The sequence below is a fragment of the Pinus tabuliformis genome, chromosome J (assembly GCF_031772625.1).
Source record: "Pinus tabuliformis cultivar Carrire ecotype Pingquan chromosome J, CPIR1, whole genome shotgun sequence".
Lineage (NCBI taxonomy): Eukaryota > Viridiplantae > Streptophyta > Pinopsida > Pinales > Pinaceae > Pinus > Pinus tabuliformis.
In genome coordinates, this window is record NC_142295.1 from 825,051,331 (window position 1) to 825,068,597 (window position 17,267).

Sequence of the window (17,267 nt, forward strand, 5' to 3'; positions counted from 1 at the left end):
TCTCGACCACTGGCTGGAGATGGGGTATAAACGTGTCTCGCGCGCCCACAGCACGAGCTCTAGTTTGATTCATATTAGTTCCCAAACTATGACGTACATTTCTCTCACTGATCAGCCGGCATTCTTTCACCATGAATCAGTGCTTGGCTGACCTGCTTTTTACATGTTCGCAGAAAAACATACCCATCACTCTGCCTTTGTGTCTCTGTATCTGCTATTGTTGCCTCTACCCGGAAACCACGTAGCCCAACTGGCTTATGCCTCCAACCCAAGATTGCTTTTTTCAACAATTCCAACTAACCATACAGCCTTTTTTCACTGTTTCCTCACCTGGATTGACAATGCGGTTACGAATTATTAAAAACTATTTGCTACCCTTCCAGCCACGGAATCTTTTGTATATGGTACTTCATCATCGTGACTGAACTTATTAGTGTTTTTCACTGATACACATTCTTCATCTGACATTCCGCATTTAGCATTTAGAATCCCCATATGCAACAAACAACTTCCTGCGAAATGAATGCACTTGCAAGAGCAAATTGTATTCGAGCTCCCGTCTGTGCAGAATTGCGTACTGCAGCAAGGGAGTCTTTATTTGATAGCTGATCTTCCCCACCTCCATCCAGTGGGATAATGCTGCGCTCTGCCAGTCTCAACAACTTTTTCACCAGCAATACTCGCAAATACACTATCCATGCTATTTTCTGTAAATGTCAGGGAAGAGAGATGACTAGCGAAATGTGACTCTTCCAGATAACCAACAGTGCCTTTATGTCCCCGTTTAGAAGCCATATCTGCTGGTGTATGACCTGCCGATTTGGGTGTTGGATTCGTCACTGCGCATGGTGCTGCTAATATAACTAGTGCAATCACTGTTTCTTCTGAGGACGAGCAGCCCAATAAGAACTAAGGGCCTTTAGTTTGGTAAAGTAATCCCTCATAGCAAGGAGGCCTCGAGCTGCTTGACCGGTTGTGAGGATACGTTGCATCTACTGCACAGCTTGTTGATGGAGATTGTCTGACGCGTATGGAAAGGTCTCAAGCATCCCAAGCTTTCCAATTGCCATTGCCATTTGCCCCATTTAGTTGGCGACATTTGGTGCACCCAAAGAACCTGCTGCCAGAGTGTGAATCAGAGACTGCTGTGATGACAGTTTCAAGTTAGATACTGCGAATGATTGCTGTTCTGTTAAAATCTTAATTTGTGGAGGAAGAATCTCCTGTTGAAATGGTTGTGACAGAACCATCCCCTCTTAGCTTAGCGGAATTGAGGCCTTTTAAGCGGGAATTGACTTGGGTTTGTAAAGCCAACTTCAGTTTTTCTGTAAAGATGTTGAGTCCCTTCCAATTGCACTTATATACTTGCATTTCTGGCTTTTTTTTTAGGATGGGAATTTTCTTGTAATACTGTTACTAGATTGCTGTAGCTGTCTCTGTGCCATGAAGTAATGTGTGAATTTCTCAAAAAATAGAACTGACTGTGTGAGTTCAGTGTTAGCCAAGTCTTTTCCCTAAAATGATTTCTCATAAAGCTGAGTAAAAAACCAACCTCCAGCATTCCTCTGATTTTATCATGGATACTGAAAAGCTTGGTAATTTTTCCTTTCAAAGTTGTCTAGAAATGCTACAAATATGCTGGTATTATGAGATAATTAATAAAAGAATTCGCTCTCAAATACAGAGGCTGTTGCTAACACAGAGAAAATACTTGTCATTTCGTGCAGATTGCTTATGCCGTGAGTATGTTAAGTCTTATAATGTTTGTCCAATTTAAATCTATATTCTTGGGAGGGTGCAGGGGTTGATTTCTCCTGCATTTCTTCACATTTACTGCCAACAGACACTGAATATAAGTGCAACCAGATTGTGGGGTGGAACCCAGACCAAAATGAGGAGGCTTGAAGCTATAGGCTTAATGTAGGTTGGGTTGGTCTAGGATATATACACCAGATGATTGCACTATCCATTTCTTTTCATCAGCTGTGAAAGATATTCATCCATTTAATCTCACCAGGAAATGATTAAATATATGTATCAAATGTATTATTCTCTCAATCTGAAATGTTTTGTATAAGTCTTTTTTCCATATTTATTGAATTTAAAATCAATATCGTTCTTCTCTGCCTATTATTTTAAACATTTCTGGCTGACTGATTTGTATAGATTCTTTTGGCATTCACCCTTTTTGCAGTACATGATCCAACTGCATTCCTACTTGGAGGAGTTTCTGGACATGCTGGCCTATTTTCCACAGTAAAAGATGTCTGCAGGGTATTAAGTACTGATCCTTACCTCCATCGTTGTTTGATGCTTATGCAAACATTCAATAGATTTTCATGGGATTTTTGGATAATGACTACATGTATTCTAGCTTACAGGATCAAACAGATTTGCAAAATAGAAGAAAATTGGTTTGTTGAAATTTATAAATGTGACTGACCTACTTGATTTCTTGATGTCTTAAGCCTTTCATTGCAGTCTATTTTTCGACTACTTGTAGAATATTGCACCTTCTTCTTGACAAATAGAATATTCAGCAGAGTTGGAGTTATCAATTCGTATAGATTGCTTGGCAGATCTTTCACATGTATCTGATTTCTAGTGATTTTCCATGGTAAGTGAAATTAGCTGTTGACTTGTCTCTTCTAGCAAGTCAGACATGCACTGAAAAGTACCCATGAAACACTTTGCAAAATGATATCTTCAAAGGTTGTTTGTGTGCTGGGGGAGAAGGGGGAGAAGATTTTTAATTAATTATTTTAATAAAACCGTCTCGGAGTGGAATTTCCCAAAACGATTTCTGGGTATTGGAGAATGCATGTGTCTAAGCCTCCTTGCAAATTTTGAGACTCAGAGCACATCTAATGCTACCAAAAATCAACAGTCCCTCTTAGCGAGGAATGTGTTCTAACAATGCAACTTGTTGAAGCATTACTCTGATTCTGAACCCTTTGCATTGTTGATGTCTGACATCCTGTCCACCAACTACTATGCACATGTTGCATCTATAATGCTGCTGACCCTTCCACTGTCAACACTGCTTATGTACTGCAACTCCCTCTCAATTCTGCATACTTGCTGCTGCTAGCACTACCACTGCTAATACTGCATCTGCATTGCAACCTTCTCTGACTGTTGCTACTACTGTATCAACAACAGAAAAGCATCCCAAATTACTGAACTGGTGTTTAGCATGATGCATCTCGTTGCTGGAGTTCTGATTGTTGATAGTCTTTGCGCTGACGCTCTGAAGCCTCTGCGTTGCTGCTAACCTCTGCTCTGTGCCATCTGCACTATTGCCAACTCTGCTCTACGCTGCTCAGTCTTTGGCGCTACTAGCCACTGCAATTGTTACTCTGGCACTCCTATGCACTCACTGACATTGGTCCATCCTACTACTTCTGATCTGGGCTCTCATAGCAAGTAATTGATCTGAGAGGTGGGCTCCTCAAGGATCCTGCCCATCTGTAGTCCTTTCGAACTACAATTGTAAATCACCCCACCTCCCTCCTGGAGATTGTTGATTTTTGGTAGCATCGGATGTGCTCTATGTCTCAAATTTTGCAGAGAGGCTTAGGCACATGTATTCCAAAGAATCCAGAAAGAGCTTTGGGAAATTCCACCCATAAATAGTTGTATTAAAATAATTAATTATTTTTAAAAGGACCCTAAGTCTAAACTTAGGAAAATAAAATAATTAAAGGGTATTAATATAAACTGTGGGTGTAACTTCTAGAAGAAGACCATGATAAAGCAAAAATGATCTTAGCCATTGATTAGCTTCTAATCTGCGCCGTTGAATGTCAACGAGGAGATTATTTAAGGAGGCTTGAGGGTCACTTGAAAAAACACAGAGAGAGTTCAAAGAATCGATTTTCTAAACTAGAGCAACTGTCGAGAGATTTTCGATAGTGATCTTTTGCAGTGAGGGGCAGGGATAGTTGGGTTGGAGTATCTTCTAAAAGACCCAAGATTAGTAGCAGAGAGACAAAGAAACACCAGGAGCAGGCAGCGCAGACCCAGGAGAGGTTGACGCTGGGCCAAAAGGGACCATGCAGAGCTGACATAGAGCCAGAAGGGCTCACGTAGAATCAACGCAGTTTCCCAGTTAAGAAATCCGAAATCTGTCGGGGAGTTGAGATTTCTGAGCGGGGAGGGCTGAAAATTGCTCCAGAGGGCAAATGTTTCCTAGTTGGGCTGACGCAGGGCCTATGTAGGGCCAGTGCAGAGATAGCCAGGGATTAGTTGGCTCAGTTGGCGGAACAGCCAGAATTGTTGGGTAGAGTGATGTAATCTCACTAAGTTTTTCTGCTAGTTTATTTTCTCTGTAACTGGATTGCTGGAAGGGCATCTAGAGTTGTATGTAGAAACTACTGCTTAATAATATAAAATCCTCAGAATTGCTACACCGGTTTTCCCGCATTGTGCTTTTCCGGGGACATTTGTCCAAAAAATGTTGTCACCTGTGCATCTTTCTCTATTTGTTTAGTACTTGGTTTGGGCAAATTAATTAATTAAGCGAAGGCTACAGTGTGTTAGCTTCGATATTTGCTGTAGGGAACTTTGAATAATTTGTTTCGGTATTTAACAGATAGGAGAAGTTTAATCAATTGCTGCAATAGGTGATTCGGGTGGGATTCTTGAATTTTCACATGGTATCAGAGCATTGCAGGTGAAGCAAGAAAGAACAGTACTAGAGACCTAGCGCTGAGCAGAAGAGGGAGTTCAAAAAATCTGTAGGAGGCAGCAGTACGAAACCCCAGAATGTTTGCGCAGCCCTAGCCGGAGGGCTGATTTTCGAGGCAATCTCTTTTTGAGTGAGTCGACAGAGAGGGAGGATTCCCAGTTCGAAAGTTTGCCGAGGCAGAGGGAGCAACATTGAAGCCTCATGATGAGGAGCTGGTAAGGCGCAGTCTTTTCTGCAGGTCGTTTTGCTGGGCAGAAAGACGTCAGAAGAGAAGGACGAAGAACGATTGAGGGAATTTCTTCCTTAGTAAGACTTCCCGCCAAGAAGTCTGTTTTCTTATTGGCTGAGCAGCAGCAGTAAGAACCAGGGAGGAGATTTTCGACATTTGTGGCAGAAATGGCAACCAGTGTCTTAAGGGATCAGGACAGGTTGGATGTGGCATCCAACTACGTCATTTGGAACGCAAGAATGTCGTTCCTTCTAGATGAGCATGCCCTCAAGACATACGTTGACAATGTGATGGCTGTCCCTGCAGATGCACATCCGTTAAAGAAATACAAGGTTGAGATGGGGAAGGTGAAAATAATGATCCTTGATGGGGTGAAGGATCATGTGGTCTGTCACATCGCTAGTAGAGGGATTGCTAAGGAGATGTGGGATGCATTGTCTACGTTATATCAGGGATCTTCTGTGCAACAGAAGATGTACCTTGAACAAAAAATGAGATCTGCTCAAATGTGGAAGGGGGAGTGTGTGGATCCATTCTTCACAAAGCTTCAGGAGACCCGTGATGAATTGTGTGTTGTGGGCCATACACCTCAAGATTCAGAGTTGGTTAGACTAGCCCTCAATTCTATCTTAGATGAGTAGCAAGTCCTTGTCCAGAGTATCTTGGGTAGAGTAGCGTTGCCTAATTGGGATGAGATGTGGGCAACTCTAAAACAAGAGGGGCTGAGGAGAGACTTAGTCAAGGTTAAACTTGACGGAAGCAATAGCAGTGGGTTGAAGCCCAAGGAGGAGGAGAATGCAACCCTTGCATCGAAGGGACAACAGGAGCAGTGGAGACGTACGAAGGACATCTCGAAGATCAAGTGTTTCAGGTGTGGTGAGTTGGGTCACTACGCTACACAGTTTCCTCTCAGGAAGAAGGAGAAAGATGAGAAACATGATCTGAAGGCTGCTCCTGCGAATATCGAGGAGGAGTTCGCCATGACAAGCAAGATACCTCTAGGAGGGAGGTGGGCTGATTTGGAGTTCTAGTTTGAAGGAGCTATAGATATGCAGGATCCTTGAGGAGCCCACCTCTTGGATCAATTCATTGCTACGGGAGCCCAGATCAGAGATAGCAGGATGGACTAGTGTCGGATGATGCTGAGGAGTGTCGGAGAGAGTTGCAGTGGCTAGGAGCGCTAGACACTGAGCAACGCATAGCAGAGTTGGCAACAATGCATATGGCATAGAGTAGAGGTCAGCAACAGCGTAGTAGATTCAGAGGGTCAACGCAGAGACTAGCAACAATTAGGCTCCAACATTCACGTGGTATCATATTGAACACAATTAGTTCAGTAATTTGGGATGTTTGTCGTTGTTGTTGCAGTAGCAACAACAGTTTGTAGTGCAGGGGCAGTTGGCAGTGGTAGTGCCAGCAGCAACACAGATGCAAAAATTCAGAGGGAGTTGCAGTACGAATGCGGTGTTGACAGTGGCACGGTCAGCAGCAGTACAGATGCAACATTTGCGCAGTAGTTGGTGGACAACATGTCAGACATCAGCAGCGCAGAGGACGATGATATGAATTCAGGGTGATGCTTCAGTGGGAGGCATTGCTAGAGCACATTCCTCGCTAAGAGGGAGTGTTGATTTCTAGTAGCATCAGATGTGCTCTAAGTCTCAAATTTTGCAGACAGCCTTACGCACATGTATTCCAAAGAACCTAAGTCACCTGACACGGGCATTTGGGACACGTAGGATTCGAGATTCATGGTGTCGGATTCGGACACGCTGACCCCTCAGAACAGGACACGTTATATATTATTTTATTAAATATATATATATATATATATTAAAAATTAGATATTATCATATTTCTTACACAAATTTTAATTAATGATACAAATTTATTGATTTCAAACATAGATCTTCATCTATAGCTATTAGCATGCATAGTACATACAAAATTCAAATACATGTCAATCTATTATCTATTTCTTATGCTTGGCCCTCTTGCCACCACGAGAAATGTCTAATTTTTTAGTCTTGTTGGAAAATCAGGATCTTTGTCATTAATATCACCCTTTAAGCATTAACATAAGATAGAACAAGCATAACATGTCAAGTCAAGATTTTGTTTGAGTGATGCGTACATTTTTAGGAGGGTCATGATACAGGAGTTTGACAACCAATGTCACTAACATCAAGGTACATAGAGGGATTGGTGCTCTTGATTAAATACGAGTTCCATACCCTAATACATGACAAAATTCAATGGAAACATTGCAATCCCCCAATCCTAAAATGCTGAAAAACTGATAATTCTGCTGGATTTTGAATGAAATCTAAAATTCTACTTTCTCCATATGAAATCCAATGAGGCCAGAACCACTCTCAAACATCCTGAGTCATTTCATGGTAATGTTAAAAATTTAAGGATGAAAATGAAGATTAAGGAGAATGTCACTTTTACTTTAAGAATTTAACATTACCATGAACAGGACATGTTTCCCAAAATCGTGACACGCTTTTGAAAATCGTGACACGACCTCAGATTCGACGTGTCAGAAAAGGACACGATGTGTCATATGATTTGGACACGAATTTAACATTACCATGAACAAGACACGTTTCCCAAAATTGCGTCACGCTTTTGAAAATCGTGACACGACTTCAGATTTGACGTGTCGGAAAAGGACACGACATGTCATATGATTTGGACACGAATTTGGACTGAATCGTGTCGGATTCACTGGATTCGGGATTTGTAGGGGGTTTAGGACGAATCCGGTGACTTAGCAAAGAACCCAGAAATCGTTTTGGGAAATTCCATCCAGAAACAGTTGTATTAAAATAATTAATTATTTTTAAAGGGACCCTAAGTCTAAACTTAGAAAAATAAAATAATTAAAGGGTATTAATATAAACTGTGGGTGTAACTTCTAGAAGAAGACCAGGATCAAGCAGAAATGATCTTAGCCATTGATTAGCTTCTAATCTGGGCCGTTGAATGTCAATGAAGAGATTATTTAAGGAGGCTTGAGGGTCACTTGAAAAAACAGAGAGAGAGAGTTAGAGAATTGATTTTCTGAAGCAAAGCAACTGTCGGGAGATTTTCGATAGTGAGCTTTTGCAGTGAGGGGCAGGGATAGTTGCGTTGGAGTATCTTCTCCATGACCTAGGATTAGCAGCAGAGAGGCAGAGAGACACCAGGAAGAGGAAACACAGACCCATGAGAGGTTGACGCTCGGCCAGAAGGGCTCACGCAGAGCTAACACAAAGCAAGGAGGGCTCATGCAGAAGTAGTGACTGCAACGCAATCTCCCAGTGTAGAAATCCGAAATCTATCTGGGCACTGAGATTTTTGAGTTGGAAGGGCTAGAAACTGCTCAAGAGGGCAAATGTTTCCCTATTGGGTTGGCGCATGGCCTACGCAGGGCCATCACAAAGATAGCTGGGGATAGTTGGTTCAGCTGGCGAAATAGCCGTAATTGCTGGGTAGAGTGAGGTAATCTCACTAAGTTTCTCTGCCAGTTTCTTTTCTCTATAACTGGATTATCGGAAGGGTATCCAGAGTTGTATTTAGAAACTACTACTTAATAATATAGAACCCTTAGAGCTGCTGCACCGGCTTTCTCGCATTACGTTTTTCTGGGACATTTGTCCAAAAAATACTGTCACTTGTGCATCTTTCTCTATTTGTTCTGTTCTTGTTTTGGGCAAATTAATTAATTAAGAGAAGGTTGCAGTGTGTTAGCTTCGATATTTGTTGTAGGAAATAGTAAATAATTTGTTTCAGTATATAACAGATAGGAGAAGTTTAATCAGTTGCTGCAGTAGGTGATTTAGGTGGGATTCTCGAATTTTCATAGAGATGCCTGAGCTGTCATGGCGAACTCCTCCTTGATCTTCACGGCTGCAACCTTCGGATCATGCTTCTCATATTTGCCCTTCTTCCTGAGAGGACACTGTGTTGCGTAGTCACTGAATTCACCACACCTTAAGCATTTGATCTCCGAAACATCTTTCTTCTTATTCGGTTGCTCTTGTTACCCCTTGGATGCGACGGCTGCATTCTCTTCCTCCTCCTTGGGCTTCAACCCACTACTGTTGCTTCCATCAAGATTATACTTGACCAAGTCTCTCCTCAGCTCCTCTTGCTTAAGAGTTGCCCACATTTCATCCCAGTATGGCAAAGTCACCTTGCCGAGAATGCTCTGGACAAAGGTTTGCCACTCCTCAGATACTGAATTTAGGGCCAGTCTTACCATCTCAGGTCTCCTAAAGCTTAGAGAGGAATGAATCAATGCGTTCCCCCTTTTGCATCTGCATAGATCTCATCTTCTTCTCCAAGTACATCTTTCGCTGCTCGAAAGATCCTTGATACAGCGTTGACAATTTATCCCACATCTCCTTGGTAGTGTTTTTGCCAGCGATGTGACAGACTATATGATCCTTTACTCCATCGAGGGTCATTCTCTTTGTCTTCGCCATTTCTCCCTTGTACTTCTTGAGCGGATCTGGATCTACGGGCTCAACTACCACATTGTCGACGGAGACTTTGAGAAAATGCTCATCCAGAAGGCACAACATCCTTGCCTTCCAGATCACATAGTTGGATGCACCATCCAACTTGTCTTGATCTCTCAATCCGCTGGCTGCCATCTCTGCCAAACGAAAGTGTCGAATGACCTACTCTCTCTTGTTGCTGCTCAGCAAATAAGAATTCGAATTCCTTGGCTAAGAACTCTCTAAGGAAGAAATTCCCTCAAGTGTCTCTCTTCTTCCTTCTAACATCTTTCTGCCCGGCAACTGCTTGCAAAAAACCACGTCCCACCGGCAACCTTCTTTGTTGAAGCTTTTGCTGCACTGCTCCCTCTGCCACTGACAAATCTCAATCTGGAAATCATACCTCTCTGTCGACTCACTTAGAGAGAGATTTACCACGAAAATCTTGTCGTCTTGGCTTGACTATGCAAACCCTAGGGGATTCGAATTGTTGCCTGTGCAGGAATTTCAAACTCCCTTCCTCCTTCAGCGTTGGGCTCTTCCGACACTGCTCTCTTGTTCCGCTTGCTGCTCTGATACCATGTGAGAATTTGGATGCCCAAATTCCTACTGCAGCAACTGAACGTTTCTCCTATTTGTTAATTACTGAACCAAATTATTTACTGTTTCCTATAGTAAACACTGAAACGAATACACTGCAGCCTTCACCATTTAAATAAAATACGAAAACAAGAAACTAAACAAGAAAGAAATACAACACATCTACAAAGTGAGTTTTGGACAAATGTCCCCGGAAAAACCCAATGCGAGAAAAACGGTGCAGCAACTCTAAGGTTTTATTATTATGCAATAGTAATTTCTAAATACAATCTTTGGATGCCTTTCCGATAATCCAGTTACAAAGAATATTACTGACGGAGAGATACGTGAGGTTACCTCACACTATCATTGGAAATCTTGGCTGAACCAGCCACTAAATGAACTACGCCTGGCTGCCTCTGCGTGGTCAGTGCGTTAGTCGAGCGTCACACCCTTTGGGGATTGCGTCACTCCTCCCTACTGATAAATTTGCCTCTGAGATTCTAACTTCTGCTCTCCCAGTCTCACACCCTGGCTTCCAGCTACTAAAATCGATCTCCTCAACAAATTTTCGGAATTCCTCAAGGCTCTACGCTGCCTCTGCATGGCCCTCGGTAGCTTTGCGTCAGTCTCTCTGGCTTTGTGCTACCTATGCTGGATCTCTCTCTCTCTCTTCTCTGCTGAGTATTCTCCGACTGGGAAAAATTTCCCTTCGGATACTATCCCTGCCCCTCATTGCTAAAGATCACTATCGAAAGTCTTTTCGGTAGTTGCTCTGCTTCAAAAAACCAAACTTCTAATCTCCCCTCTATTTGTTCTCCAAGGGCCCCTCAATCCTCTTCTTATATCTTTCTGCTGGACAACCAACAACCCAGATTAACTTCTAATCAATGGCTTAGATCATTTTGGCTTGATCCTCCTCTTCTTCTAGAAGTTACACCCGCAGTTTAGATTGCTACCCATTAATTATTTTAATTTCCTAAGTTTAGACTTAGGGTCCCATTAAAAATAATTAATTATTTTATAAAACTGTCTCCAAGTGGAATTTCCCAAAACGATTTTTGGGTATTGGAGAATGCATGTGTCTAAGCCTCCTTGCAAATTTTGTGACTTAGAGCACATCCGATGCTTCCAGAAAGCAACAGTTCATGCAATCTCACTCATGACATCATATCTTTATTATATGTGCAATCCTAAGGCACCAAATTCTTTGAGAACTCTTGCAAACCTGAGGTATGACCAAAAGTCCAATCAATGATATGCAAAGTTCTGAGGCTAGAGTTTGTGTGTGTGTGTATATATATATATATATATATACGCGAAGTTCCCCTACTATGTGGAATGTCACTATGCGAGAAAGACTGTGCTAGAACTGAGATTGATAGCATCTAAGCTCCATCAAATCGAAGTTATCTTTGACATCCCAATTATTGTCAAGACGGAGGAAGGTTTGAAGCTTGTACACCTCTGTGAAAAGGGAAAGGTCCGAGCCTTGTAATTTTATTCCTATGAAAGGTCTAAATTCTATGGCTAACAATTATTCTTTGTGGTTGGTGTGCGAGCCTCCTTATTACATCCATACGAGTTGTTCTGAGAGTTTTATTCTTATATATTTGAAAGTTTGCAAGATCCGTGACACCTCCTTATGCAAGTATTGATGAGTCTTCCTCCTGTGGGTTTTGCCTTGGGATTTAGCCTAATCTCTAATGTCTTGTCTTTTGTGCATTGCATTTGTATAATTGGTTGATGACCCAACGAAAAAGTAAAGGATAAATGAATAACATGTAAAGGATAAAGGATAATATTGTCCTAACGATGAACCACACTAGATGGATCGAAACAAGTCGGCAAATCTTTTTCCTATGTGATTACTATCGAAAACATTTTCTTAACATGTAAATAAATCGTCACGAGTAATTATCATGCCTGGAAATTCTCTCTTGCATTGGAATTTCAACATGGTATTAGAGCTAGGAAGATCGAAGAGTAGTCTAAGGAAAAGATGACAAGGAAAAACTCATGAACATATCTGCGTCTCGCTCTAGCATCCATTGAGTTCGAACTAGAGGGAATTCCAAGCCTCTAAAGATTGTGAAAGGAATCTATTGAAGAAATGTGATCCGAATTCCCTATGCAAAAGAGCCGAGATGAAAAACTAATGTTTGAAAATCACTATATGGGAGCAAGGTTGAAAAGCAGTGTTGGTTGATACACCTCTCTTACTCAAGCTATCTTGGAAGACCGAACAAAAGGCTAAGTAGTACAATGCCTACTTGTGGCATGATTCCTCCAATATTTGAGTTACTTTGCAGATCTAAAGATGCAAACTTGAAGTATTTTGTCACCATATCTGAAGCAATTATCATTGACAAGGTTCATATCTATCTGAACTCTTTTGGAAGGCATAATACTATACTGCTGTGAGACAAATCTCCATGGTGAAGTTTGAAGTTACAAGAGAAAAAGGAACTGAGCTTTCTGAATCAAAATTCCTACATAATCACAGCGAAAACTCCAACATATACAATTTTTGTTTGTTGGAGGCTGAGGTCTGAATTATGTGGAAGCCATTTATGACAGAGGTGTCTATGACAAAGGGACATATATATTTTTGAAAAGACAAAACCTAAAGTGGCACTTGTAAACAAAGATTCAAGTCTGTTGTTGAAAATTATGACAAAGGATCATTTTCTTCTGAGGAACATCAAGTCCAAATTATAATGGTACTATTCATTTGAAGTTTTCGGTGGAGGATCAACTTAATCACAGAACTCCTTGAAGGGAAGAATTTATTGGCATATTGAAGAATTGAGTTTGAGCCTGCCTATCTCTGTGATCGAGATCATTAATCCAAATAACATTTGAATTCCTCTGTGGAATTCAGATTACATGGCATTCAAGGCATCCGAGTTTATGAAAGAATTACTAGATGATAGTCGAAGGCTACCTCTCTGTGACAAAGCCTCTGAAGTACTTTATTGGCATATGGCACCGTCGTAACATTACAAGCAACTTATAGAGATTGTGATTTGGCACCATATTCAAAGAAGACATGTAAAGTTTTTCAAGTGGTACGTATAAATTTTTGAATTAGGCATAGATCGATATTAAAGATCCCTAGCATCTAACAAGTACATCTTAGATACATGCTAGGAATTACATTTAAATATTGTTAATATCTAAATTTGTATGAAGATATATATCCTCTCTCTTGAGAACAAGAACATACTCATTATAGTATACTATTCTTTTATATTTTGAAGGATAGACATTTCAGCTCTATGTCGTGACTGGAAGGTATGTCATTGACAATTCTAGGGTTTATAACTAACAAATTAGTATGCTTGTAGAACTTGCAAATTTGAAACATGGCAAGTTTTGAAATTTTTTGAATCTTGAAGCATCTAGTTTTGAATTAAGAAAACCCTAGGGACAAACCCCTAGGACTAATCGTTTCCGTCGACAAAAGAAGTCATAGTTCTTGGAATAGACAAAAATGACATCATGAGGATATTACAAGAAGTCCAAGATTAAGATGAAGTTGACTCTTCTCAAAAGATAAGTATCCGTGAAGCACGGGTTCGCGAACCTGGGTGTGGGGTTCGCGAACTCGTTCCAGGTTCTTCCCCACACGAATCGGGTGTTAATACAGGTGCGTCTCAAAAGAACCTCGAAGAACTGGGTTTGTCGCATAAGAACTTGGTACGCTTAAACCTCGAGATGGGTTCGTTTGGTGAAATGGGTGTGCGGAACCTTGATAAAGGGTGCGTGAGGGGTTCATATGTGGTGTGGGGCAAGCAAAATATGTTAAGTAAGATTGCACTTATGGCACTTTATGATTATTGTGTACATCTTAAGGAAAGCTCAACCATGAATCCAATTGTTTCACCTTGCAAGTTTGATGAGAGAATTCGTTTAATTGGTGGTTACTGCTACCTACCTCCTACTGAAGAAATTCCAGGATTCTAATTCAAGATATTCCATTAATTATTAATAGTTGTTATAAGAATAAGTGAATCATCTTAGTTCACAAACTCTGTCGAGCTCTCTTCGAGGTCTATGCACTCTTTAAAACCTTATGTGCTTTGGCAACAATTAGGTTGCCAAAATTAAATATCAACTTCTCCTATAGAAATGTTTAAGTAGAGGGATTTACTGCTATAGTCATATTTCTCTAATTATAGTGTTTGGTTAGTGAGGTGTCAGAGGTGAGTGTCAACTTCGACCAATCACCTATGGTGATCTTCCATTGCAAATAACAGTGTTAAATCGACACACTATGTTAATCACAACCGAATGTTAGTCCTGCCATAAATTAACGTATTGGTTAATGTGAGTTTAAGTGTTTACATGAGAATTTGGAACCAACTTTTCCACAGTTACAATATCCCAATAGTATAATAATAGTGATAATACTATAGTCAACCCACTTAAAAATTAATCGATAATTAATCTTCGCGATTTCCGATGATATACACATTGGTACACATTTGAAAATTGGTTATGATAGTCATATGCATTGTCTAAGTCTATCATCAACTAGGGTAAAGGTATTACATTCTTGACATATCAACCGACTGTTTTTTTTCCATTTTCCATTTTTGTATAGTACACATTACTTGGTATTCAATATCCATACAATCCATACTTTGATAATGTTATTAGTAGCACATGCTTTAATTTGAAATTCAAAATTGATTTATGAAGGGAGAAATCAATGCAAATGGACTATGAGGTACCTAAAGATTTCAAAATTCATATATACTATAATTTAAAAAATATATAAATTATAATATACCCTTGACAAACCCACATACCTTGTTTCAAAAAGTGACGCACCTGTTCCTGCACCTGTCCTCGTACCCATCCCCAAACCCACGTTTTTTTGCAACGTAGATAAGTATTATTTTCTCTTTGATTAATATTGTTGTCATGACCTAGGCTTTGGTAGTAAAAGAATGAATGAAGCATAACTAAAAGGGCCTTCCAGATATAGAAGAACTGAAGAGATGACAAATAGAATGCAACAGTTGAAAGCGTTAAGGCAAGAAGATTCTCCCAGTGGGAGGGAGAAGATCATGTTAAGTAAATTGCTTCAGTTAAAGGAGATACCCCAAGTTTTGAAGAAGCCTCATGATAGAAGACCTTGTACTTTGGAAAGAGAACTTATGAACCAAAGGAATAAATATTGACTTCAGAGACAACTAGAAGCAGAAGTTGGCATGTAGGATCTTACACTACAACTTGAGACTCAAGGATATATCATTTGGGTTGGCAGTAGACATACTATTGATGGTTGGGATCTAGTATAATTTCCTGGAAGAGTATGAAGCTGAATTTTGTTGCACTACAAAGGCTAAAAATGTGGAAGTTAGCTGTGAAGCAGTTTGGCTCTATAAGATTTTTGATGGACTATTTGACGATGTGCTGGATTTGATCGTGATTCTCTACAAAGATTGTCAAGTACTTAACTTTTCATAGAAGATGGAAGCTCTTGATGATTCAAGAATATGGTATAGATAGGAGTCGAGAAGCTACAAATAAGATCTCCATGGATGAATAGGTAGCTGATGTAAGGGAAGTATGAGTACTTCCGACACAAGCTTAGGCTTGTAGTTATCTCCTCCTTGGTTGAGAGGGAGTGAGGATGGACACTGTGTTCTCCATGTGTCACGTACTATGGCCAGGACTAACCGCCGTAAGCCTAGTGTATGAACACTGGTAAGGAGAATGGTGGATTGGATAAGCATCAAGGATGTACATTCCTGAGTCATGTATTGTGGTTGACTAGGATTAATTTCCTAAATTGGATACATGCATTTTGTAAAGAATGGTCCAGAGGACGTACTTTTCCTTGGATTAGGAAATGGTCCAGTGAGTTCATACCTTGGGAACACCTAGGTGGGATATGCACCTTGAGAGGCGGTGGTGTCCAAATTTATGCCTCCCAACATTGTGCTCTAATATAGTGGAGAGATAGAGTGTACTTGCTAAGGCCTTCGTAGTTTGACAATGCTGGTTATGATGATGCTTATCAATCTAGATCCTTTCTTATAGAAGTTCTCAATTTGAGAATATCCTAATGTCATTATGAATACCTCCCTAGTTAAGAGGGGGTGTTGGAATTGTAACTAGGCTCGGTCTTCATAATTGTCTTTGTACTTGTGTCAATATGTATTTTATGTAAAAACAAAAAGAAGAAAAAATATTATTATTATTTTTATTATCAAGCATGTTCTTCATGCTTTATTTTGGTCAAAAGAAAATGTTAAAGGGCATGTTCTTTGCGACCCTATGAAACGGGAAAATTTTGATTTTTTGTAAGTGTCATTTGTTCATCCAATTTGCCAAGTTGACCCTCCATATAGACAAGTCGGCTTGCCCAAAGGAAATGTCTTTTCATATGATCGAACAACTATATATTGGCACATATCCTCCATTGTTTGCCATTTCGATGGTCTTCTGTGGTAGAGAATCTTGGGTCTGTGGTATAGAAATTTGAGGCACCTTCTCTTATGGTATGTGAACAAGTTGAGGCTCCTATTTTCTGTAGAATAGGAAGATCTAGGACTTTGTATGATGTGAAGTTTCTTTGACATATATGATTTGAATTTCAGTGATGACAATACAAGTCTCTGTGACATATATGATGCAAATTTATGTGATGATAATGCAAGATTTTATGATATACCTCTCTATGAGAATGTGAGTTCCTGAAGACATACTTCTTTGTATTGATACAAGTTCCTATGGCATCGAAACGCCTGTGGCTCTATGGCATTCGAACTCCCGTGGCTTTCTGGCATTCAAACTCCTATGGCTTTGTGGCATCCAAACTATTGTGGCTCTGTGGAACCCAAACTACTATGACAACATATCCATTGTGGCATCCAAACTATTATGGCACTATTGCCACTGTGAAATGAGAGCTATCTAATGTATTCTATCTCAATGAATGTGGCATCTAAAGACAAAATACAACATCTTGTGGCCAAGTCTATTGATAGAGTTATGTTGAAGTTTTTGGGCTATTATTGGAGGGCTGACTTGGCACTTGGAACCTTTGTTAGTTTGACTTGGATCTCTCTTGTTGATGAGGAATCTATAACGTAAGGATTGACGGGATTTCCTGCTGTGGGTTTTTCCCTGGCCTTTGTCTTAATCTCTGGTGTCTCTTGTCTTTTGTGCATTGCATTTGTATAATTGCTTGATGACCTAATGAAAAAGTAAAGGATAAATGAATAACATATAAATAACTAGTGATAAGTAATTATCATGT

General features: G+C 40.2%; 1 protein-coding gene across 4 annotated transcripts in view; it reads left to right on the plus strand.

Annotated features, from left to right (window-relative positions):
* LOC149229251 (uncharacterized) overlaps positions 1 to 17,267 on the plus strand; it is a 311,772-nt gene that overhangs the window by 215,543 nt on the left and 78,962 nt on the right. For all 4 annotated transcript variants that reach the window (XM_089378538.1, XM_089378540.1, XM_089378541.1 and 1 more), the window contains one exon: positions 2,195 to 2,274. In XM_089378538.1, the coding sequence (XP_089234664.1) occupies positions 2,195 to 2,274 (80 nt within the window). The remainder of the gene's footprint in view (positions 1 to 2,194; positions 2,275 to 17,267) is intronic.